Source organism: Cupressus sempervirens, chromosome 1, assembly GCF_028749045.1.
Source record: "Cupressus sempervirens isolate cs-2001-9-10 chromosome 1, ASM2874904v1, whole genome shotgun sequence".
In the NCBI taxonomy this organism is placed as follows: domain Eukaryota; kingdom Viridiplantae; phylum Streptophyta; class Pinopsida; order Cupressales; family Cupressaceae; genus Cupressus; species Cupressus sempervirens.
The window spans coordinates 378,461,785-378,489,512 of record NC_143118.1 but is presented as its reverse complement, the minus strand read 5'-3'; the positions used below and the strand labels follow the sequence as shown (position 1 = coordinate 378,489,512).

General features: G+C 30.4%; 1 protein-coding gene across 1 annotated transcript; it reads right to left on the bottom strand.

Annotated features, from left to right (window-relative positions):
- Positions 1 to 14,873: 14,873 nt before the first annotated feature.
- Positions 14,874 to 16,676, bottom strand: LOC149577825 (GDSL esterase/lipase At5g03810-like). Its single transcript, XM_089793714.1, has 5 exons — positions 16,391 to 16,676; positions 16,152 to 16,282; positions 15,843 to 16,076; positions 15,483 to 15,735; positions 14,874 to 15,221 (listed from the first exon to the last, which is right to left on the bottom strand). Exons 1-5 carry the CDS (start codon positions 16,617 to 16,619, stop codon positions 15,028 to 15,030), a joined length of 1,041 nt encoding a protein of 346 aa, XP_089649840.1. The 5' UTR covers positions 16,620 to 16,676; the 3' UTR covers positions 14,874 to 15,027.
- Positions 16,677 to 27,728: the final 11,052 nt, after the last annotated feature.

Below are 27,728 nucleotides of genomic sequence, written 5' to 3'. Positions count from 1 at the left end.
ACAAATACGTGTTACTGCCACATCTCCTACTGCTTCTGCTGGCCTTAATGAGAGCTCTCTTTGCCTTCTGTCTCTCCTCCTTATGAGCTTTCTGGTGCCCTCCCAGGGCCTGTGAATTCACAAACTCTCTGCAACAGTATTGGCATTCGTACTTTCGGCTCTCTATAGTCAATCCAAAGGAGTTGCTGCCAATAGAAGCCTTCATAAAGTCCTTACTTTTCTTACTATGATCCATGGATGTCTCTTTCTCTGCACTGCATTCACAAATGTTCTTCAATTCATAGCCAAACAGTTTGAGAGGAGGCTTAAACTTAGGCCCAAAGGTTGATCTCAACCCTTCATTCACCCTGTTGCTTCTCTGATCTAATTTCTTGACCCTTGATTCTCCATGCTCAGCTATCTCCTTCCCCATGGAGGTTTTTTTTGATACTATTCAATATTGTTGCTTTTTACTAGTATCACGATATACGAATTTCCTCTCACACATTGAAATCATTGCCAAGGGAAGTATACTAGTATTTGTACTGGTTATTCATTCGCTGCCCTTGTTTTGCAGTGATTCTTCTTTGCATGCAGTACAGAAACTAAAATCCATAATAAAATGTATTTATCAAAGAAGAGTGGTGGACTGACTGCATGCTGCTTGGATGGTAGGCCATATAAACCCGAGTTGGGTAAGCGTTCTGCAATCTTCACCATGCGTCTTCTCCAACATTAAATTCTCAAACCTCCTCTCGCCTTGCTTAATAATGCTTGCATTTAAGACACAAATACAATGACATGCATCTGGTTTGGTCAAAGATATTTCTGGCGTGCTTTGACTGTAGTGTGATTGGAAAAAAATTTAATTGCCTGACGGGGCACTAAAAATAATAAGAGTTAAATGCTCAATGACATGCATCTGGTTTGGTCAAAGATATTTTTGGCGTGCTTTGACTGCAGTGTGATTGGAAAAAAATTCAATTGCCTGACGGGGCACGAAAAATAATAAGAGCTAAATGCTCAATGAAATGCATCTGGTTTGGTCAAAGATATTTCTGGTGTGCTTTGACTGCAGTGTGATTGGAAAAAAATTCAATTGCCTGACGAGGCACTAAAAATAATAAGAGTTAAATGCTCAATGACATGCATCTGGTTTGGTCAAAGATATTTCTGGCGTGCTTTGACTGCAGTGTGATTGGAAAAAAATTCAATTGCCTAACGGGGCACTAAAAATAATAAGAGTTAAATGCTCAATGACATGCATCTGGTTTGGTCAAATATATTTCTAGCGTGCTTTGACTGCAGTGTGATTGGAAAAAAATTCAATTGCCTGACGGGGCACTAAAAATAATAAGAGTTAAATGCTCAATGACATGCATCTGGTTTGGTCAAAGATATTTCTGGCGTGCTTTGACTGCAGTGTGATTGGAAAAAAATTCAATTGCCTGACGGGGCACTAAAAATAATAAGAGTTAAATGCTCAATGACATGCATCTAGTTTGGTCAAAGATATTTCCAGTGTGCTTTGACTGCAATGTGATTGGAAAAAAATTCAATTGCCTAACGGGGCACTAAAAATAATAAGAGTTAAATGCTCAATGACATGCATCTGGTTTGGTCAAAGATATTTTCGGCGTGCTTTGACTACAGTGTGATTGGAAAAAAATTCAATTGCCTGACGGGGCACTAAAAATAATAAGAGTTAAATGCTCAATGACATGCATCTGGTTTGGTCAAAGATATTTCTAGCGTGCTTTGACTGCAGTGTGATTGGAAAAAAATTCAATTGCCTGACGGGGCACTAAAAATAATAAGAGTTAAATGCTCAATGACATGCATCTGGTTTGGTCAAAGATATTTCCGGCGTGCTTTGACTGCAGTGTGATTGGAAAAAAATTCAATTGCCTGAGGGGGCACTAAAAATAATAAGAGTTAAATGCTCAATGACATGCATCTGGTTTGGTCAAAGATATTTCTGGCGTACTTTGACTGCAGTGTGATTGGAAAAAAATTCAATTGCCTGACAAGGCACTAAAAATAATAAGAGTTAAATGCTCAATGACATGCATCTGGTTTGGTCAAAGATATTTCCGGCGTGCTTTGACTGCAGTGTGATTGGAAAAAAATTCAATTGCCTGACGGGGCACTAAAAATAATAAGAGTTAAATGCTCTTTAGATTCGGGTGCCTTCTACGTTTTTCCAAAGTTAACGAGGGGTTCACTTAGAAGAAGCTAAATCCTAGGTCATCGGATAGAAGCCTTTATTTTAAAAAATAAATTCAATTTTCATATGACATATGATTTATACTTCTCCGTGTTTTGAACTCTTAATTTCGTATCCATGATTGTGAATAATACTTCTTAATCATTCTAAAAAAAATTTCTTTTATTTCAGTGTTCTCCTTTTGCTCATAATTGCGACTCTGACAGTCCTGTTGTTTAACGCTGCATGTTCAGTCATTTGGGAGCGGTTTTGCAGCCGATGGGTTCTGTCCGGAAAGACAAGTTTAATGGTATATGTTAATTAAATCTATTAACAAATGTTTTATGGTTTTTTATTTTTTATTTTAAATAAAAATTGGACGAGGTCATTGAAAGTTAATAATAATAATTAGTTTGATAATACTATATAGAAAGAGCTAGTAAGAAAATCCTATTTCCTTGTTACAAATAAAGATTATAAGATTAGTCAGATATGAAAGAGGAACAACTAGGCATCATTGTTGATTACTACCAATAACCAAAAAGCATCTCAAAATATACTATAATTTGTCAATACTATGAGTTGGCAAACTACCCTCTTGCCCCACTTCAAGGCCCACACACATACTTGAATCATCCATGTGATCACTATTAATAATCCCTCCCAATAGCTTGTTGAATGCATCATGCTTGTATGAGTTGATAATTATATAGTTTTTAATTGAATTTACTAATCAAAATAGAATTTTATTGGAATTTCAACATGATAAATGAAATTATCGAAATAGTGACTGAAAGATTTTTATTATACCAAAAATCCTTAGAACGTTGGTAATAAAAATGAATCTAATGATGTCAATGAAGTACAAAATACTCAAATGCAGTGAAAGGACATTTCTAATCATTAAGACTATTGAATCACTCATGATTAAGATACATTAAATGAACGTGCTTTATACTTCGCCATGATTTATACTTCTCTGTGGATGATAAACTTCTAACTATCTGAGATAATACTAAAAGAGATGGAAATAATGAATCTCGAGGCCCGAAACTCTATGATAGTAAAAGAGAGATTGAACAAATGAAATCAAGAAATTACTATTAAAAATTTAAAACTTTACATATGTAGTATATATGTATATGTTATATGTATGTACATGGATACATATATATTTATTTATGTGAATAAATGTTTTTATTAATTTAAAAAAGTTTTACATAATTATTAAGTAATTTTTTTAAAAGATAGTAGATATACATTTAAATTAAATAATTCAATGAGTGCTAAACTTAGGTTCAATGAGTGCTAAGTGTGTCATTCATTCTTATGAGAGATGGGTTCATATGAAACACTACTCATGAAACATAGGTCAGTCAAGTTGACTAAAAAACTACACAGTCAAATCTTGATAGCAATATTACACAATAATTCAAAATTAATATTTCTTAAGTTTTTAGATATATTTATTTAAGATATCTACAATATTGATAAGTTGTTTAATATTTTATCTAAAAATTCAAATATACCTAAAATACATAACTATTTAAAATTGATATTTATTTTAAATTTAAATATTTAACAATTATTAGAACCTAGTTAGAAATTTGCCAAAGATGCGAATGGTAAACTAGTTAAAGGGGAGTGGGACCTATTTATGTTGTTTCATCTATTAAGTTGATTTGGAGGTGTGTTCTTACTACTGTAATGGAATATACTTGGCTTGACAAGGGATATGATAGAGCTCATACCAATCACTTTGTGCTTCTTAATCACTTTAGATATATAAAAAAATGAGTGTTTTCCCTTCTATCTGTTGTGTTCATTGTCTCATAGTATTAATGCTTTAAGATTCAATCCCAACAAACCCATCTTGCATAAGGATTTGATGAGGATGATCCATAGTTATGTGAAAAAAAAAATTCCTGGCCCTATTCTGAGGAAGATTGAGAAACGTAGTGGTAAAATGGCTAGTTCAAGAGAAAAGGTGGGTAAAGGTATTTAAGGATTTTAGGGTAATTAGGTATGGGTTCCACTGGTTTAACTAAAAGGAAGAAGAATAAGGTCAATTAGTCATATCTTGTGTTAGAATCTAAAGAAGAAATTAAATATGAAGAGAACAAAGAAGCAATGGAAAGGAAGGACAAAGAGGAGACGAACACTCAAAATTTGGGGGAAGTTGAAAATTGTGAATTAGTGGAAATATTGTTTGGGGGTTGTAATTTCATGGCTTCCCCTCCTTTGTGTTCAGGTCAAAATGAAATGAGTTCTCATGTGGTAGTAAAGGAATAATGAATTCAAGCTAATCATGATGATATGATCTCTCCTATTGTGATCAAAGAAAAAGAAATTTAGATCTACCATCATAGTGTTGAGGATGAGGAGCCAAGACAAGTCATTAGGCTTTTTGACTTTGAAAAGTCAATTAGGCATGACTTGTTCATCTCTCTAAAAGATGTTGAAGGTATCGATACTGAAGGTATGTCTCATGGCCTAAAACAAAATGATAAAAGGGACAAGTCTTTGTAGGAGGAAAAAGAGAAGAGACAAGTGAGGATTCCAATGCTACAAGTGGTTGATGAGGAGTTCAATGCCAAGCTAATAAAGGAAGACATAAATTATTTGGTCATTGATCCTTGTCATGGTGTTTTACAAATTGTTAAAGTTTTTTCCCTCCACTCATTTAGTCTAGATAAATGGGCATTTCATTCCCTCAAAATATTGAATTTAAAATGTAGAGATCTTGAAGGGAAAATTTAGGAGATTCAACATAAAGAGGAAGAACATGGGAAAAAGGAGGAGGTAGAGAAGAAGGGGAAATAGGGGATGATCAATGAAACAAAGAGTAAAATTGAAATAATGCAAAACTTTACAAGAGATGCACTAGCTAAATGTCAAGGTTTGCTAGAAGCTATTGTAGAGTGCATGAATAGGGTGTTGGGTATCTTGGAGTAGGATAAGAAGGTGAAGCTATTTCTTGACCTAGAGGAAGCTAAGAGGGAAGATGTGAATGATGGTCTTGGAAAATGTACCTAATCCAACACAAAGAACAAGCAAAATAAAGAGACTCAAATTGACAAAAAAGACATCAAAGAGGTCACAAAGAAGATCAAAAGTGTTCACTGAGAGCTGAAAGATAACATGGAAGAATTAGTCTACCTTCTTCTACTTTAATGTTGTCTCTTTCTTTTCTTTTTTTTCTCTAGTTAGACAATTTTTCCTCTATATGTATTGGTTTAAGTGCTTACTATAGCCAAGTTTTGTTGTAAGTGGATGTGGGTGTGTTTGTTGGTCAAAACACCATTTCATTTTAGTACTTTTCAAATTAAATTATTTTGTTACAATATAGTTGGGGTTTCGGGTCCCATGTAAAAAATCTATTTTATCCTTAATAAAAAAATTATTATTATAACCCTTCCATTTAAACATATTAGTAAATTAGGATATGTATATTAAGTATGTCTTTCTACCAAATATTTAGAGATATTGATATAGGATCTGGTTTTCCTTATTATTTATTATACCTACATTTTTTACTTTTATTAATTTTTATAACCCACTTATTTTAATTTTAAATGGGACTTTTTAAAGTTCATCTTGGTGGATAAGTCAGTTGAAAGAAATGATCTAGAGTCCAACATAAATATAGCATTTTTCATAGGACACTAAAAGCCAACCCATGTGCTAGGGTATTTCCTCAAGAATGTCAATATTCCAATAGAACTTCCCAACCATAATAGTGAAGACCTTAGGTATGAGAAAAATGAAATCAATTTGTGTTATTTTTATAATGAAGAAATGGATGTTGAATTAGAAATCATAGAGCTCAAATGCATCACTTAGTTGGCATAAAAATACATGAACTTGTCATATAAAGAAAGAAGGGTGGTAGAAAATCAAATAACTATAAATGGACTAAAATAAAATTACAAATCATTTAATATTTTATAAATTTAAATGAAGGTAAAAAATCTCTTGCAAAAGAATTAGGACCACTATATAGAAGAAATGCATGATCAAACACCATCTCTAGATACTTTTTAAAATGGCATAGTAATGAATTTAGAAAAAAAATGAGAATATTAATCACTAGAAATGATAAAATTTTATATAAGGATACATAACCATCTTAGAACTTATATAATAATTTTTAATTTATCATTTACCTTATGATGGACTCTTCCTTCAAACTTTACATTTTTTAGTACACTAGTCAGATATTTCAAAGTTTAGTTCCAAATTAAGGATATGTAAGTAAATCTATAATTTTATTTATTTATTTTTAATTATTAGGGGTGGAGAAACTATATTTATAAAATACTTTCCATATTTTGCATGCTAGTGAATCCTTTTATTTATAAAGGAAAGAAAACTTCACAACTAAAAAGGGGATGAGGTAGATAATTGTTTTTAGGAGAAAATGTGAAAAGGAATAATTTTCTATGAGTATTGTCATGTGGCTTAGATTAGTCAAAGTGGTATATTAAATTTCTTGGTTTGAGTTTCCAAAATAAATTAATTATTTTATATATTAAAAAGCAACCAAAATGGGGGCTGATCTAGAACATAAATACAAAGCTTAAAAATCATTCAAGAGCCACAACCAACATATTAACCAACCTCATTCCTTAATATAAGAAAAACACCAAAATAAGATGTTTCAAAATGTACTACAACTAATATCTACAATATTCTCATCATTATACATAAGACTAGCCCAAAAATTCCTATTGAGAATTGAACAAGTCCAGAAAAGATCAACATAGAAATTCCCCTAGGCTAAACAAAGACTGGCAATCATAACAAAAAACCAAAAATGTAGCACATAGGCAGGAGCTAACTCTCCTTGATTTGGTTCATTGGGTTCTCTAGTATCAAGCATAGCTAATCATCTACCAAAATGTCATACACCAAAGGGGTTGTTTCCATGTCCTTATCCTTAGTGGTGGCCTCCTTGCTCACCTGCAATAGATTAAGAGTAGTCATAACCAAATGCATGACCTTGACAAAAATGTTAGCAAACTTATCAAAATTTTCCTCTAGGTGCTCATTCTTTTTAATCGTACTAGTGATGGTCTCCTCCAACCTGGCCATATCTAGTCTCACCTAGTATTTATTAGTTTTCTCCATAGTACTCACCTCCTTCTAAATGTCACTCCCGCTAATATTCTCCTCCTTTTGATCGGTGCCTCCCACAAGAACCCCCCTTGAGTCTTTCTCATCAAATTACCAATTCTAACAGGAGATGCATGATCATTCCCTATTCTCCCATAATGCCTTCCTTCCTAGACTCTGGTGTGTTGGCCTCAGTTTTAAACATATTAGATACCCAAGAGGATAAAGGGGTGTCTTATTCCCCTCCCATAACCTCCTCATCCTTCCCTTCACTACCAATCTCTTCCTTCTCTTTTTCCCCAAAATTCCTCCTAGTAGCTTTCTTTCTAGGTCTAGAGGGCCAATTTTCTTTCTCAATTATTAGTGGACTAAGAATTGTCATGTCTTTCCTTACCAAGGGTAGCCAAGGGTTTTTTTTCTCTATATTTTACTCCACCTACTACTTGTTAGAAACAATAGTCCACCAAGATAATTGAGAGGGGGGTGGGGGGTGGGGGGTGAATCGGTTAAATTTTTTATCAAACTTAATTAATCTTAGCTATTAAATCAAAGTAAACATCAACCATAATAAGATGCACATACACAATTAAACCAAATTTGTTAACTAGGGAAACCTTTCATCAAAAGGAAAACCCTGGTGGGAATGATGCCCACAAAGATATATTGACATAAATATTCCTTGTTAGAGGATGGACACTGTTAGGATTCTATAAGCACATTCAGTACATAAGAGTCCTTGTTAGGAGAATTTGAATCCTTGTTAGGAGATTCCAACCCCATTAGGAGTTTGCCAACCTTTTTAGGAGTTGTAGAAGATAGAAGGACCCACTATCCAAATAGCTTCTAGGGAAAGACCACTAAAAGCACTGTCCAACTAATCTCTCAACTATTCCTTGTAGAATAGTTTTTCATATTGTGCTTTAACCTCTTTCTTCTATCCTATCAACTAGACCAATTATTGTCAGACTTTTTAGACAAGGTCACAAACCTCAGATCTAAATATCAAACCTTAGACCTCATAATAAAATCTTGGCAACAAAGTTCTCTCCAACTTCATTATATTCTGCTTATCCTCGCATATCAACTTGTTTCTCTTCTATTCCGCTCTTTGTGCTTCTTGCAGTTATTTATACATTCATACATAACAAAGGAAAATTTCCTTCTTTTATAACAAATCCATAAAACAATTCCCTAAGTTGGATATTACACCTTCCCAATTAATTACTATAGGACCTCATTAAGAACATGTTATACTTAGCGATAACATTAATCTATTGCCTTGTAACTTGAATAACTTTTTGTATGTGTAATATTATGAAGATAAAAACTAGCCACATCATAAAGAACATGTCTTCTACATTCTTTTAACCTTGCTTCTTAGAATAAAAACTCTGCTAAGAGATATAACATGTTTACCAGAGCATACTTCTATAACCTCTATCCAAAAATAGTCTTCACCAAAACTTGCATAACTTCTTCAAAATTAATATCTTATAATTTTGAGATTATATTAATATACTAGACACTTAGTAGTATCTATCTAAAACCTCACTTAGTGAAAATGCTCACCAATCTATTAGTACCTACTTGATCTTTATCGTTGTTCTTCTGTTAGATACCACAAAAAACTACTACGTTTCAACATCAATGACAAATACAATCATAAATGTAACATATCATCATGATAGTGATCTAATCATGTTTTTATAATACTTCCCCATAGAATTATCATTAAAATTCACGTTTCCAATGATTCCCCCTTTGGCATTAATGGCAACATAGATGAAAAACATCTAGTTCCAAGAATATCAACATTAAAGACTATTATTCTTTCTTTTCAAATCCTTTTCATTAGTCATTCTCGCCCATTAACATCAATGTCAAAAGTTTCAACAACCCTCTATCTTTGCAACAACTATCTCTGACTTACTCAAGTGTCCAAAGTCACTATTCATAACAATATCTATCAAGAGTCCTAGATGACTCTATCCATCACAGATACCCCCCCATATAGGAATCATCAATATTCAGTCCAAAAAAAGAATAGTGTTGTAGATCACTAGACTAATGCACTCTTGCATCATCTACTCTTATGTAGGTAGGGGCATAACTTTTAGCATACCCCACAAATACTCAAAATTCTCTTTGGGAAGAGGCTTGGTGGAAATATCTACAATATGCTCTTTGGTGCTTGCATACTCCAATCTGACTTCCTTTTCTACAACTTTCTCTCTCAACATGTGATATTTGATAGAAATGTACTTAGTTTTAGAATGCAACACTGGATTCTTAGATATATTCACTATGCTTGTGTTATCACAATGTATGACAATAGGTTCACTGAACTCTATCCTTATATCCTTCAACATTTGCTTCATCCAAACAACTTGATTACAATTGTTTGTTGCTGCAACATATTCTATCTCTGATGTATTCTATGAGGTAGAGTCCTGCCTCTTTCTTAATCAAGAAACCAATCTTCCTCCAAGAAAGAAAGCTCCACCACTAGTGCTCTTTCTATCATCCATATTTCCAGCCCAATCAATATCAATATAAGCATATAAAGTGAAATCATTAGATTTTTCATACCAAAATCAAAACTTTGATGTTCCCTTCAGATATCTAAATAATGTGCTTCTCTGGGATCAAGTTAAAATCTTGCAAAAATTCTAGTTGTATTTTCTATATTTGGCCTTTCGTGAGTCAGATATTACAATCCTCTAATCATAGATCTGTACTTCTTCTACTCAACATTAGGTGTCTCATCTTTTGTAGATAACTTATGTCTAGTTACCATAGGTGTTCCAACTGGTTTACATGTTTCCAAACCAAACCTCTTCAATAGATCTTTCAAATACTTAGTCTAAGAAATAAAGATTCCTTCTTTATCCTACACAATCTATAATCCTAGGAAGTATTTCATCTCTCCTATTATACTCATTTCAAATTCCTTCTTCATTTCTTCTATAAACTTATCACTCTCATTATCATCCCCTCCAAATATGATATCATCAACAAATATTACCTAAATCATCAATCCATTATCTATTTCTTTCTAGTATAGATTATTTTTTGCCATACCTTTGCCAAATCCAAGTTTTGTCAAATGCTTGTCCAAGCTTGCATACCAAGTTTTGGGTGCTTATTTAAGCCATACAATACTTTCTTTAATCTGTATACCATGTCCTTGTCATTTGTTAAAGGAAGAACTTCATGTTGTTCTATGTATACCTCTTCTTCAAGTTCTCCATTAAGAAATATTAACTTGACATCCATCTTATACTCTTTGAATTTCTTATGTGCTGCATAGGCTAAGAATAACCTCACTACTTCTATTCTTGACACAAGAACATAGGTTTCATCATAGTCTATTCATTCTTGCTATGAGTAACCTTTACATATCAATCTTGCGTTGTTCCTTACAACTTCACCTTGTTCATTCATCTTATTCTTGAATACCCATTTTGTTTCTATCACATTCTTGTCTACTAGTCTGGGGACCAATTCCCATGCCTCACTATATGATCCAATTCTTCTTTCATAGCTTGCTTCCAATAGTCATATTTGCATGCCTCATCTACATTCTTCTTTGTCATATTCTTACTAGAAGTAGGAGTTGTTATCTCAGCTCTTAGCTCTGTTCTAGGTTCTAAACTTTGTTCTTACCTTAGCTCTCCTTTATTCTATAAATTTATTGTTAGTTTCAAAGAATACTTCATCATTCCTTGGTTTAGTAATAACAACATTCTCATTATTATAATTTTAGTCAACTACTCTTTCTTATATCCTAAATTTCTCATCAACTCTTACATTTGCACTTTCAACAATAGTCTTAGTTCTCATATTATAACATCTATAAGCTCTACTTTTGAATGAATAGCCAAGAAACATACCGTCATCATTTCTAGCATCAAATTCACCAACATCATCATCTCTTTTGATATAACAGTTGTTGACAAAAATTTTGAAATACTTAACTATAGGTGAGTGACCAAACCACAGTTCATAAGGGGTCTTGTTTGTGTCTTTCCTAAATTATACTCTATTCATAGTGTATGCTATTGTATTCACAGCTTCACTCCAAAAAATATTGGATACACCATTCTCAGCTAACATAGCTCTTGTCGCTTCTATTACTGACCTAATTTTTCTTTCTACAATGCCATTTTGTTCAGGTATTCTAGGAGCTCAAAACTACTTCTTGATTCCATTAGCTTCAAAAAAGATATTAAACACATTTGAAGTAAAATCTCCTCCTCTATTTGATCTTAAATATTTAATCTTCATACCTAATTAATTCTCAACTCTATTCTTGAATATCTTGAACTTATCAAATGCCTCAAATTTTTCTTTAAGAAATGCAACCCACATCATTCTAAAAAATTCATCAGCAATAATCATGAATTACCTTTGACCATGGAATCCTTTAGTCCTCGTATGACCACTAAGATCTATATACACAATCTCCAAATTTATTTTAGAAGTAAAATTCTTTCTAGGAAAAGAAGTTCTAGTATGTTTTTCCAATACACACTCCTTGCAAATTGTGTTAGTAGGTTTTACAATCTTAGGCAAATCTCTAGTTGCAAACATACTACTAGTTTTCACAATGTTTCCATCGTTTATATGACAAAATCTCTTGTGCCATAACCAACTGTCATCTACCTTTGTAACCAAACATGTCATTTTAGTGGGATTCACCTGAAATACATTACCTCTAGATTTGGTTCTTGTTCTAATTACCTTTCCATCTTTGTCTCTGATCATACATGTCTTCTCTATAAACTATAGCTAATAACCTTTATCTACTAGTTGTCCAACACTCAAAAGATTGTGTTTCAAACCATCAACCAAATATACATTCTTAGTGTTAGTCTTACCTTCAAGAGTTATAGATCCAATACCTTTAACATGGCAAGCTGAATTGTTTCCAACTCTGACAATGCCTCCATCAAAACTTTTGAAGTCAACAAACTTGTTCATATCACCAGTCATATGATGTGAAAAACCACTGCTAATTATCCAATCAGATTTCTTTTCAGCTTGTGATACCAAGGCCATTTTCTCTGGACTTTCTTCTTTAATAGCTACAAATCATATTTCATCATCACTAGCACTTACTACTTTTTCATTAGAATCATCTTCTTCATTGGCACACAAACAATCTCTATCTCTTCTAGGTTTGAACTTTCCTTTATACTTTTTCTCTATTTTAGAACACTTAGATGAATAATGAACAAACTCATTACAAGTCCAACAGTTAAAGATTTTCTTACCATCTTTTTCTCTTCTTACCAAAAGGGCTACTCCTTCTATCTTTCTTTCCTCATCAAATCTTCTACTGCTAGCAAAATCTCCTTTAGCACTTTTGCTTCTTCATAAACTAGGTTGAATGTTTAGGGCACTGAAAGTTGTCTCTATTCTAGATAGTTTTTTGGACTATCTAAGCTCATTCTCAACTACTTCTAATCTCCCAAGTAAAGTTTTCTTTGTGAAATCTTTGGTACAAGAGATCAAGAACTGTATCATTTAAATTTCTTACTTAAATGATGGCATTAAGCTCTTCAATGTCTTCCAGATCACCTCATCATCTTCCTTGGTTCCTCCTTGAGATTTGATACCTGCAGTAATTTATGATATTTTGCCTACATATGTTCTTATAGATTCATCTTCCATCATTTTAGCATCTTGAAATGTACAAATCCAGCTTTGTAGCCTCAATTTCTTAGAATGTTTATCTCCTTCAAAACTATTTTCCAAAGCTTTCCAAATCTTATCAGAAGTATCAAGTGTTTTTACCTGGTTGTACTCAATTTCAAGAAGTGCAGGCAATAATGCTTATCTATCTCTCATTTCACACATGAAAAGTTCTCTCTCATCCTTGATACAAGTTTCCAAAGCACTTTCAAGAATAATTATCTTTTTTGATTTTGACAAGATCCAATATCTTGGACCCATACATAGCAGATGTGTCTTCATCTTTTCCTTCTAGCTATCATAATTTGTTCTATCAAACTTTAGACTAACCTTTCTAAATATGTTTGTCATGGATCTCCCAAAGTTGTTAAACTTTATCATCAAGGACCCGATGCTCTAATACGAATTGTTAGAAACGGTAGTCCACCAAGATAACCAGGGGGGGTGAATCAAATATCCAACCTTAATTAATATTAACCATTCAATCAAAGTAAACAACAACCATAACAAGATGCATATACACAATTACACTAGATTGGTTAACTAGGGAAACCCTTGATCAGAGAGAAAACCCTAATGGGAATGATGCACACAAAGATATATTGATATATTTATTCCTTGTTAGAGGATGGACCCTATTAGGAGTCGATAAACACATTTAGTACATAAGAGTCTCTATAGAAAATTGAGCTTCTTAGCAGTGAAACCGTACCTCAAAGCTCTAAGAGGACTCTCATTTCTAAGATTTCAAGTAAAATCATTCATCTATAGCTAAGGAGAAACCCTTGTCCTTAGTTTCTTTCAAGGAAGCCATGCTTGATCGAACTCATCCCAAAAGAAAAGCCCCAATCAAGAAGCCTCCTTTCTAAATTGCGAAAAAATAACTAGGACAAGGAGAGCTCCTTCATTGATGTCGTTAAAGATAATTCAAGGGAGGATAGTAACACTTAGAAAGGAAGAAAAGAGGATAATTCAAATGAAAATAAGACTACTTCAAGAAAGAGATCAAATGTCTCACCAACAATTGGAAGGCTATTGATAAAGATAAATGAGTTTCCTGGTATATAGGTTTTGAAACATTCTTACTATTTTTTCCTTTTTCTTTTGTAAAGCTAAACTCTTCGATGGTTTTATGAGTTCTTATGATGTTTATCTTTGGATCTTTTCCCTTTCTACTTTAAGGCATAAGATGTTAGTAATTATTATTGGTAGGTTTGTTTTTAATAGTGATGGCTTTAACAGTATAGTGGTGACTTTAATAGTATGGTAAAATTAGTGTGTGATCAAATCACTAGTTAGATGTTTTTTTAAGTATTATTTTGCTAGGTGATAATATTTGTTTCTTCTAGATGTAATGAGCTGAAATTGTTCTCTTTTATTTCTATTATTATATAATTGTTGTATTTGACTTGAGGGAGCTCTGCCAAGATTCAATGTGAGCTCTTTTGTAGGGAATAAAAGACTTTACGACTATCCTTTGCCGATGCTGAAAAACTGAGGGCTTTCTGTGCTTCCTATTGTAGGGATCGGGCTTGGAAGCAGTTTTCTCAGCCTGGTTGTGATTTTTACAATCGTTTGCATTTTAGTAGATTTTAACAATTCTGTCATTTTTTTTTGGTTATTGCAAAGAAAGTGGGGGCTTTTGTTGTTGCACAATTGTCTTGAATTGTTATGCTCATACTATTCATTAGTTATGTCTAATAATAGTATAATTAAATACTTCACCAGTAAATAATTTGGCGACCTATAGTAAAAAAATCATCTTTATAAGTTCCATCTACAAATTTGTGAGCTGCGTATGTGATTAAACATGAATTGAAGACATAGAATCAATAAACTTTTCAACCCTGATCGATGAGGAATCTTGTACTTGATTAGACAGTTTCACAAACGTTTCTAGCAAGCATCTGAAAACAAAGAATCAATAGATGTGAAAAATTTTCATACAGAATCCGGCAGCTTTGTGGGAGTGTTTGAATGAATAAATATTGTACGAAATGAATTATAACCATAGTAGATAATAGCAGATGTCATAACAATTGCTGGAGAGCTTTGGGAAGCTGTGTTTTTGCGACAAGATAGTTCATTCTGTCTGATGGATGGAAACTGTCCCAAAATACATACTTTGAAGCGTCTGCACATGTCCCAATACTCAATTCGTTACACAAGATCGACGCTTCCAGAAGCCCTGTTCCACAACATCCTCTCCGCCCTTCTAAAAACCCTGTACCATTTCAACAACAATAGAAAATATATATTAATGCTCCCTGATTATTTTAAGAAGATTCTTATCGTATTTCATGATCCATATTTCTTTACAGCTCTCTTTCATTCGATAGATTATGGAATGATGGATTTATTGATATAAACAATTGAACATTATTTTATATCTATCTATTTACACGAACGATCAGAGTTGAACACGACAAGATATGTAGTTAGAACAAAAGAAGTCCAAAGTAAAGATGACGTTCACATATCTCACCATACTTCGCTGGGAATCTTGCAGCGTCATAGAGCTGGGAGAAAATGTCTAAATAGGCAATCTTTATGCCATCTGTTCCGTTAAACATCTGCAATAGTTTCAGCATTTCCAAATTAAAAATCATCGCCTCTTCGTTAAGTTTTTCAACACAAGTCTCCTTTCCGAGACCGTACAGTGTTATTTGCGACGGCAAGCAGCCAAACGGAGGAAGAGATGCCACCGCCACTCTACGTACGCCCAACTTTCGAAGTTCCTGCATTTCAACACATGACAATAAATACATGATAACTTCATAACGACATTGGAGTACAATTCTACAGCTTCAAAAACATGACAGAAGTCTCTGTTTGAAGAAATTGCCTCTAAGAAACTCGACAAAAGATTGAGCAGATGTTCTCTGTACTGCCTGCGATTATATTCAATCTGAAGAATTACGTTCACGTAGTAGTTGTTAAGATAGTCATTGCTTCCGATGCTTATCAGATAAACAGCGCCCGATAGAATTCTCGAGGCGTTTGCAGCGCCCACTACGCCGGCTAAATCCTCTCTGTATTGTCTGTAGAGCTTTAACTGATCTTCTAGACTTAGGACACTCTGTAGATGGACTTAGTTTAATCAGTTTCTAAGTAATATGATTTCTCATAGTAATGAAACACGCGAATTACTGACATAAAGTTTGGCAGTGCCATGGTATAAACCAGATCCTCCAGAAGCAAATGAAACTCCTCTAACAATGTTAACTCCTTTAGCATCCGGGTCCAAATAAGCGACCGTTGCAGAGCCCAGTCCAAGCATGGATGCTACGAAGGACAACACAAAATTAAGGCGAAGAAAATATAATTGAAATTACTTTTAAGTCATTGAATTACAAGAAGAGGAAAATCCCAATATGAATCAGATAGCCATACCGACGTAATCTATCGCTATGAATCCATTGGAAAATCGACCAGTTGGCTTTTTCCCAGGGAAATCTCGTCCGTAGGGAGGATGGTTGCTCTTTGCTAATGTGAGGAGATAATTGTTATTTCCTGCGTCAACTGTAGAATCTCCGAACGATATTAAAGCAGGGATTACCGCAGAATATACAGATGGGCCTGCAATCAATACAAGAATTGCCGCTATCAATAAATTATCCATCTCTTTCTAGCGATATACGGTCTAACGTCTGATATATAAGTAAGTGACATGAAGTCCGTTTTGTCGAAAAATAATAAGCACGTAAATGGCAGTGATTTCTCCTCAATATTTACATTGCAATGCTCGTTTACTGCCTTGCAAAGTACGGTAACTGTAGTACACTCTCAGAAAACTTTATAAACTCGGTTAATTCGTCTTTTACTGGACTTCTACACAACGCCTTCGTCCATATTCTTACCAAGAAAAAATTGATGTCTAATTAGGTCGGTATGAAGTGGGATGATTCTCTAACCTAAGCCTTGACTTTAAAGCCAGGTTAGTTTTTAATTGCAAAAGGAATTATACAATATATGTTATCATTTATTTCCCGTGGAGGTTGAGTTACTTCTTTGTTTGATCTTTAAAGGAGGGTGATGACGTACAATTGTTACTTTGATGTATAGGAATAATTAATTTTCAACCTCTTTTTTATCTAAATATATAGATTTTTCTATAAATTGTAATTCTGCTACTTCGTTATTGGCTGTTGGAAAAAAGAGTAAGGAATAAGTTTAAATTTGTTAACAAAAAAATAGTTAAAAATAAAAGTTGTTATTACTCCTTGGTACTTGAAGTTTTATACATCCAACGAACATAAGCACAACAATGGTCACACAATTCTACCGACAACTATCTTTTTTTAAATTTAACGCACTCCTTAATCATATGATCTCAATCTACAATGTCACTGCAAGGGTTTCCACAATACGACGTTCAACGGGAAGTTTTGTGGGCTACAACCCTTTTTATTATTCCTTGGATCTGAGATCTTGTCAACACAAGTAGAATCACTAGAAATTTAAGAGTAGCATATAAATGTCAAAGAGGAGAAATATTTTTAGATTCGGTACTAGAAAATTCTTGCAAGAAACTCGAGTTTTCCCAATGAAACTCTCACTCTATGCCAAGTAATCTGACTCATAAAATATAGAATAATATCAAATTTCTAAGGACTCGAATAGTAGATTAGATACAAACTTCAAAGTCCTTATCCAAATGCAAGTCTTGTAACTATCCTCAGAGTTACACATAACTAAATCCCTTAAGATGTCTATTCCTCTTGACATGGATATAGATTTGCTTGTACTCGATAGAGAAAACCCTTATGCACATCCACTAATGGTACAATTGTTTTTTCACTACCTGTGTTATGGTTTTCTCCATTATCAAGTCCCCCATTTTTTATTAATGAGTGATTTCTAATTATCATCCATTAGAAACCTAACCATTTTATTATTATTCATTATATTTTTTCAATTGTATAAGTAGGTAGAAGCAAGAAGTTGGGTCTCAATTCTACAAAAGTCCACAGATTGAGATCATGATCTTTCAGAAATGGGCACCCATTTTTTAAAGAACAGACACCCGTATTAGGCTTGGGTGCCCAATCTAAAATTCAAAAAATGGGCACCCATTTTTTTAAAAATTTGGTGCCCATTTTTTATTTTCAAAAATTAGGTACATTTTTTAAAAAATAAAATAAAATTAATTTTTTTTAAATGGGCATCCATTTAAAAAAAATAAAAAATGGGTACATGTTTTTCGAAAATTAGGTGCCCATTTTTTAAATATTCAATTTTTTTACCAATTTAACTTTTTTCAAAACAGACACCTAGTTTTTTGAATTTCAAATAATGGGTGCCTGTTTCTTACAACATGGGACGGAATTTTTTTTCTCGTGCCTCAGATTTTGGTTCAGTATAGGCTTGGTTAGACCAAGCCTATGACTTGACCTCTCAAGTTTTGGCTAAGGCATTGAACTGACAAATTCACGCTTTGCCATAACTTTTAGAGGGTCTTCCCGATCAAATTCTTTTTACAAAACAAAAACTCATTAGAGTTCTCACTTTCCTGATTTCATAAATATAAATTTTATGGTGTTATAATTTTATTTACTATTTTTGCATTATTTTTTAATCAAAGATTATACCTAAATGTAAACTAGCGAGGTTCACTAAAACTTTAATAACTTTTTTTATTTTATGTCAACATACATGCAAAAAAAAAATTTCGAAAGAAGTGAAATTTTGATCAAATTATGGTGTCCATACACAAGAGGTTTTAACATTTACATTTATAGACAATTAAAAATTAATAACAAAAAAATTATTCAATTAAAAACTAAGAAAAATTATGATCATCAACCTTTGGTGTGTTAGGTAACTTCCATTGAAAGGATTTACAAAAAAATTATTTATTTGTGTCAAATTATATTGTATGTACACAAGTGTGGTATGGTCCTGAAATAGGCATTTTGAAAAAGTGGTTTTTAAAGATCCATACCAAAAAAAACTACCATATGGGTATACAAATAGGCTACATATTCAAAAAGTAGATTCCAAGCAATATAATTTTTATTTCTAATTTTTTTTAATATTCAATGTTTAAATGTCTCAAGTTTTGACATCAATTCATGAGAAATTTTAAAATAGGAAAAACACTTCCACTTTTTGTCCAAAAGTGAGACCCAACTTCTTGCACATACCTAAGTTTTGGGTTATAATTTTTCTTCTATACTCTTTTTCAAGATATTTGGTCAAGATTCTTTTTCATCTAAATTAGAGTTCCTTTGAGACAACCTTGTCTCACAAATTATAGTCATGTCTTGTTTTGTAAACCTAGAAAATAATCACACCAATAATTTTGGTGAAATCATAAAAACTATTGCAAATTAGCATGAGTTAGAAAGAGATTGAGAAATTTATGCAGAAAGTTGTTTGAAATCTAGATTGGTTGATTCATTGTGAATATGCTTTCAATTAGACCAACTCAAAAAGAATATCTATATTTGATTTTTCTTTGTTTTCAATTAGACCAAAGCGTTTCCCATGCCTACTAGTGCAAAGAAAGAAGTTGAGGTGAAAATCCTTTGGGATTTGTATGCATTTTCTAAAGATGGGAATCAAAGGTCGTAAGTGGAAAAAGATGTTTGCTATTGATTTGGAGGATTTATTTGTTGTAGGGGAGCTCTTCTATGGCATCTTGATTCTATTGACTTTAACTAATGTTTAAATAAAATTTTATATTTGAAGTAATGTTTTAAGGTTCATTTCTTAGATCACAAGAGTTACAAGAAAAATTCATATTATATTATTGACAATACGATATAAAATATTTACCACTTATCACTAATTTGAAATAAAACATGATAAACATTCAAATTAAGAATAATTCTTAATTATTATGAGACTTTAAATAAATCAACATTTAAGATCATACTTTCTTACCCATATTATATCATACAAAGAACATCCATCTAACACAATTCTTCTGTCTACGGTCTTCTTTCCCTATAATTTGTGATTGTTTATTATTAATAATTGATATATACATCTAATATCTATCAATAACCCTCTACAAAAGAACTAGTACTACACCCACCTTTCTCCTAATAAGCTATTGGAGGTTAAAATAATTTGAGGTTCTTCTACAAATTGGTTAGATAGGAAAAAAAAACAATGTTCAAATAAGTGTAAAAATTTTGAGCTTATATATACATACATACATATATATATATATATATATATATATATATATATATATATATATATATATATATATATATATATATATATATATATATATACACACATATATGTATATATATACACATATATGTATATATGTACATATATATATATATATATACGTATATGTATATATATATGTATATATATACATATACGTATATATATACATATATGTATATATAGATTATATATATATATAATCTATATATACGTATATATATATGTATATATACATATATACATATGTATATGTATATATATATATACATATATATATCTATATATGTATATATATATATATATATATATACATATACATATATAGATATATATATATATACATATATATATATGTATATATGTATATATATATATAGGTATATATATATATACATATACATATGTATATATACATATATACATATATATATATATGTATATATGTATATGTATATGTATATACATATATATATGTATATATATATAGGTATATATATATATACATATGTATAGGTATATATATATATATACATATATATGTATATATATATATATATATACATATCTATGTATATATGTATATATACATATATGTATATATATATGTATATATACATATATACATATATATGTATATATATATATATATACCTATATATATATACATATATATATACATATATATATATAATTTTAGAACATGACAGTATAATACAATACAAAACTATTTCATATGTATCACAATAAAGGAGGTAGTAAAGATAATTGAAAAAATGATCTAGATATCTAACTAGAAGTATATTAATTTAGTACAAAGACTAGATAAATAATATAGGCTTAAGCTACTAGTAGTGTTTATTATTTAATAAATACATATTATACTTTTAATAAATTTGAATAGAATTCATATAAATTGTCAAAATTTAGGATTTCATCTTTTTATGCCTTGGATTATTTTAGTGCAAGGATTTCATTCGTATGTAATTAAATAAGAAAGAGTTATGTTACACATTATTTTGTATTTGTCCCTTAAAAATCTATAATAGTCTTCAAGTAAAGAATTATAGTTTTGGGGGGTAGGAAAATAAGAAGAGACTTGATTTAAAATTTGAATCATTAACCTAGAGAAATTAATCTACATTTTCAAGAAGGATAGAGGATCAACAAGAGAGGAGTATTTTCTTACTTTGACATTGAGAAATTTAACAAGAAAAGAAACTCCAATTGAGAGGTTTCATCCACTATGTTTATATTAAACTATCTCATTTCAAATGACAAAAAGTCTTGGAAGGAGGAATGCAAGAAGGGATGTTGGTTCTTTATGTGTGAACCTTGGGCTCTATTTGAAATACCCAATTTTTTTTCGATTCTACAAACTATAAAGGGATTTTACAAACAAAACTCAACATGAATGACAAGATTAAAATATGTCTTTAGTTTACTCATGGAATGTAAGGCCTAAAGTCTATTTTTCCATCCATACTCTAACTTCCCCTTTCTTGAGGTATTTTTCTCACATCCCAATTAGATCCTAGGCTCCAAACATAGCCTAGAGTATTATTTTACAAATATCATTTTTTTTCTTTTTACTTTCCCTTTTACAAACAAACACTTGAACATTCAACACTCTTTCTTAGTGGGCCCTACATTCCAACATGAACTTCGAACCTTATGTTTTAGTTCCTTGATCCCAATCTCATCATCTATTCAATCTATCTACATATTTGATCATAAGTCCTATAACATGCTTAGAATTAAATACCTTAGACAATAATATCCTATTCCCTTTTAGAGTTTTACCCCTACCAATTATCTAATTCTCATCATTTTTGATAAAGTTTGTTCCAACAGGGACATTGCACATAAAACTTGAGGTTTTAGTTCAAATTTTTGATCCACCCCTCAACCTTATAACTTAAATTTGATCTTAGATTTCCAAGTGGACATTCTCTCTTATGGCTTAGAACCTACTATTATGGTTTTCAATTATTGAATATTTCAAATATAGTCCTAAGCTTAGCCTATGTATTTCAAAGTTCCTTATTCAACTATGAAAAAATTAAACTATCAAATTTAATTTTAAATATTAAATATTTTAAACCCGCGTTATTGAAAAATTAAATATTTTAAACTATCAAATGCATTTTACCTATTTAAAGCCAAAATCCTCAAGACACCCAACATCACAATTTTTGGGTTCCTTTTGAAATGTCACCATTGCAAAAAAACTAGTATTAAACTACAAATTTTAAGCATACATTTGATCATAATTTGATATATATCAATGATATATTTTCTTCCACCTAGCCACACTTACTGTAATTGAGTTCACCTAGGTCCCAATAATGAATGTTTATATTTTCTTCCATCCTTGATGTTTGTTACAACAAAATTAAGACATGGGCTATCTATGCTATTTTTTTGTATAGGTAATTGGTTGAAGCCTAGATTATTATTGTTAAGAGTAATTATTATTGTGTTAATTTCAAGTAGATTTGAACCCAAGACCTCCCTGATGAGAGACTCGCAATTTACCCATGTGTTGTAAGCTCTTTCCTATGGGCTAGATGTTATTATAATAACACTAGTTAGGGATTTATTTTATAGTTAATAAGGGAATATTATCTTATCATTTTTTAAAATTGGCTCAATTTATTTAATATTTTTATTTATATTGATCTGAGTATGAGTATCATAAAAAGGTAGTGAAAGAGAATTGAATTAGATGCAACAAAAAAAAAGAATACAAAAAGGGAAATTTAGCTCAATTTCTTATAAACAATATGATTGAGTTAAATAAAATCTGTATTTGGTATAATGGGAATAATAAGCACTTTTAGGTAACTCGTAGGTTATAGCATATGAATTTTAGAAGCTTTATTGGGAAAAAGGGAACAACTTTGAAGATAATGGCTTATGAAACTCATATTTATTTTCACCATTTAAAAAATGATATAGAGACTTCCTTAGGTTGTGAATTTGTAACTACAATCCAATTGTCCCAAAAAATATTCTTGAGAACATTTTGAAGAGTTGGGACAAATGCTACAAAATTCTCTATTAAAGCATGTCTCAATTCTTTTTCAAGATCAAATTATTTCATTTTAGGCTTCAAAATAAGCTTTTAGTGTTTTTTATAAACTTCTTGAATATTGTTTTTGCTTTATTTCAAGCTCTTTTATCTAACTATAATAGTAATTTAATAATTATCTTCACCTTATTTTGTTGAAATAATCAACAATTTGTATGGTCGTGTGGGTTAAATGCATGATTGCCCAATATAGAGAAAACAAGGAAGCTATCAAAACTAACAAAAAGAGTAATTCTTAGATTAATAGATAGAAGTATATGATCTTATACTCTTTTATAATTCATCCTAGTTGTATTCCTTCTTATTATTTGTTGAACCTTATCAGAGTCATAAAGATAATCATTATAAGTGATTAATTTATAACAAATGAACTAGTGATCCAAACAAAAGTCTTGTGACCCCTTGAAAAAAGAAGAATATTTTTTAATATTTCCAAGACTTCAATATTAGGTAGACAAAGAGAACTAAGGATCAAAGTTATAAAAGTTGCTAAAATTGGATCTATAAAACTAGCATAAGAAATCCTCATAATATTGTTTACAAATTAAGTGAGAGGGTGGTAAAGCAATAAATTTCAATCTTGTTACAAAACTATTCATTCAATCAGATTTGCAACTTTAAAATAGTCTTTTAAAATATTTTGAAATATTAAAATTGAATTAAAAATTCCATAAATAATTCATAGTATTGAAACTAATTAGTCTAAATTTTTGTATATAGATTTATTCAATTATTTTAATATAACTATAATTAAATGCTATTTTCCTTTGTGCTATCATTGTGCCATGAAATATTATATAGTAATACAAGGACACATCATTCCATCACACCCATATATAAAAACCAAAACACAACTCTCTCTTTTTTAGTTCAATAGTTATGCATTCATGCCAGTGCTAATTTGACATTAACACTGACCAATCAAATCAAAAAATTTAAAAGATTATATGAAATTTCAAATGTTTATATCTTTTTCTAATTTTTCATTATTTTATAGATCACATTTTTCATTCATTCTATTGGTCCATACTATTTTTGGTGGGGGAGAAAATTAATTTTCTTCAACAAAAATACAAATATTTTCTAACAACTTCATCATGCATTAATTACAACTTTATCTTTTCCACATTTGTGACAAGTTGATAAGATTTTTTTTTTTCAATTATTTTATCTTCCACCTCACACAACATGTCTAATCAGTATTAATTATCACAATCTATTATTCTTAGCAAGTTTAAATATAGAGTTAAATATTTTTAATCTCTTATGTTACATATATTTATTATTAGTTTTACATTGATGTTTATTTTTCACTATTTGATATGACTTGTTTCTAAAACTTCATGTAATGCATAAGTTAGATTATATATATATATATATATATATATATATATATATATATATATATATATTTCAATATGTTATATCTTTATATTTGAATTTCTAATTTTTTTTAAGTTTTCTTTTTTAATAAACGTAGTTAAATTATTACTATTGTTTTACTTTTATAAAAATTAATTAAACAATTTTATTTTTTAATTATATTTTATAATAGTGTTTGTAATATGTATAATTGATAAGTGTTACAATTTATAAACTATATCATTTATTATTATTAATATTTTTTATTTAAATAATTTATCATTTAGTTTAAATATATTTAGAACTTAAAAATATATTTTAATATTTAATTAATAATTATATTTTATATTTAAAAAAATACTAAATGAAATAACTATAAAAAAAAATAATTCAATTCTAAAATTTATATAAATTTTTATTAATTTTTTATAAACTATGTATTAAAATTTAATAGTTATATTCTAGTTCTCATTTATAGAAATGTGAATTTTAATATAAAAATTAAATTCTTAGTTTCATTAATTAAAATATAATATATTTTAATTTTTTATTATAACCATGATTTTATTTTAACTATTTGTTTTATTAAGAAAAATAATTATATTCAATTCTCTCTCTCACACACACACAACTTATGTTGATATCACTATATCTTACTATTGTCTCTCTCTTTCTCTTCCTCCTCTATATTATTTATCCTTTTTTCCTTTGCATATAGGTTTATGTTGTTATTGTTCTATACTGCTATTTATCTCTATCCTAGTTTTTGTCCAGTGCTAATGATTAAAAATAGTGTGCATTTCATTTGATAATCAAGATGAGAATAATACATAGTTGGGGAATTTTTTCCAACTACAAATGGTTTTCTAGTAGCATGCATGGTATGCTTATACATATAATGTGATACTCCAAATGCTTCATCACTTCCTCAAGTTCTATAATTCAAATATTGGTATGGATATCTTTCCTCATTGCACATATTTTAAGTTGTCAATGTAGAAGGTGCAAATTTGTCTAAAGCATATGTATTGATCATAGTATGATATTAAGTACTTAGTGCCATGCTGGGGACTTTGGCTTCTTATTCTTGGGCTTAAATGCCCAAAGATATAATAATATAACACAAGAACTTAACAACAAAATATGAGCCATCCTATTAGATCACAAGTGCATTTCTAGGATGAGAATTTAATAACAAAATATGAGCCATCCTATCAGATCACAGGTGCATTTCTAGGAAAAAATTAATGCATTCACAATGTTAATTTAGAACTATTTAACCTTATTCTCACTCATCTACACCTCTACAAGCATTATGCGTTAGGCAGGAACTATGAAGCATTGTGTCTCTTTTTGAATAGTGATAACAATAATATTTATCTAAATTAGAAATACTGACCTTATCATCATGTAAAAAACCTCATTGGAAACCCTTATTTTGGACAGATAGTCCAAATTATTATTATTATTATTAAATATAGAAGTTAAACACACAACTTTTCAAAACTCTCCACTCCATTTTATTTAAATCTGTATATTTTTTATAATGACATAGCTATCTCGGCATGCGGATTATGATGCCTAGATCTGCTAAAGGTTACATCAGAAATAGAATATATTTGAGTGGGCCAATTTCTAGGATGATTTCAGTACAGACAAGAAAGTCCTGCCAACAACGATTTGTATGCCACAATGTGCTTCCTTACAAGTAAGCCAAATGTCATATAAAACTAAAACTAATCAGGAGTCTTCACATCCGCAGAAAGATTAACTATTCCCTCAAAAAAACTTATTCACCTCCTTGCACTTAACTAGAATATTTCCCACCAGTGTAAGTAATCGATGTTGTTGTTATTATTATTATTATGAAATACTACTCACCATGTTGAAAGCTACACTATAATGTAGTGTTTCATTTTCAAGACATATACATATCGCCCAGTTAGTTTCACATTTACTAGCTCTGCTAATTTGTTAAAGGTGAATCGTTACAATAAAGCTAGTTTGCTAAAGTGATGCATTTAACTGCTAATAACGTCGACGTCATTTATACATGCAACCGCTATTGCGTGGGCGTTTCGCTTTAGATGTAAGCATCCCCCTCTTAGTATAAATTCAAGCTTGCTTAATCAAAGATATATTAATAATATAAATTATACAAAATTATTTATCCTACGTTTAAAAAGTTAGAATATTTTAAATAATCATCAAGAATATTACTATTTTAAATTATAAATAAAAATTCTAATAATTCATTTAAATTTAATCATAATGTAAAAAATTTAGTGATGGAAAATTAAAATGGCAAGATTGTTTCATATGTATGATTAATTTTTTTGAATTGTGATTGATACAAGAATATAAGACTGAAGTAATATTTTTACATCAACCATAATCCTAAAAATTTAATCATAACCAAACCTATGGAATAACCTTATCATTTTAATTTTATAATCAAGTTCATTAGTTTGATCTATTGAAAATGAAAAGTAATGATGCTAACCTTAACATGTAAGAAACTTCTATAATTATTATCATAATTGTGAGTTATTATAAATAGAAAAATTATTGTACTTCTACTTATACACATCATTCTAAATTTATCTTATTCAAACAAAATTAAAGGATAGACAATTGGTGAAATTAAAAATGATTGATGTTGATATTGGATAACCTCTAGACTAACAATTAACAAAAATTATAAATTCAAAATCTCACATCTAACTTTCAAACAAAAACTTGATGTATGCCAATTTAAGAACAAACAAATAATAATTAAAACAATAATTCAACGATAAGATAAGAGATAACATATCAATTCTAATATCTAACAGAATTTAGAATCGCTTTCAATTTTTTAGAAATTATCACAAATATAAAATAATTATTCTCATTGATCTTTTAATATGAAAAATGATGATAAATTGCATTTAAAAAATACAAAATAATGACTTATTGACTAAATATAGGTAGTGATCATTTTAGAAATTGTCCTTAAAGAAAGGAGCACTAAGAAATATCACACATACAGATTTAAGGGATACTGTTTTCCCTCCACAATAAGTAAATTTGACATTGGCATCATCT

Excerpts from the sequence above, each read along its gene's own strand:
- LOC149577825 (XM_089793714.1), bottom strand. The coding sequence starts at position 16,619 with ATGGATAATTTATTGATAGCGGCAATTCTTGTATTGATTGCAGGCCCA. Across the intron at positions 15,736-15,842 it reads TTTTGTCGAGTTTCTTAGAG|GAACTTCGAAAGTTGGGCGT; the intron begins GCAATTTCTTCA and ends GTTGAAATGCAG. Across the intron at positions 15,222-15,482 it reads AAGATTCCCAGCGAAGTATG|GGTTTTTAGAAGGGCGGAGA; the intron begins GTGAGATATGTG and ends GAAATGGTACAG.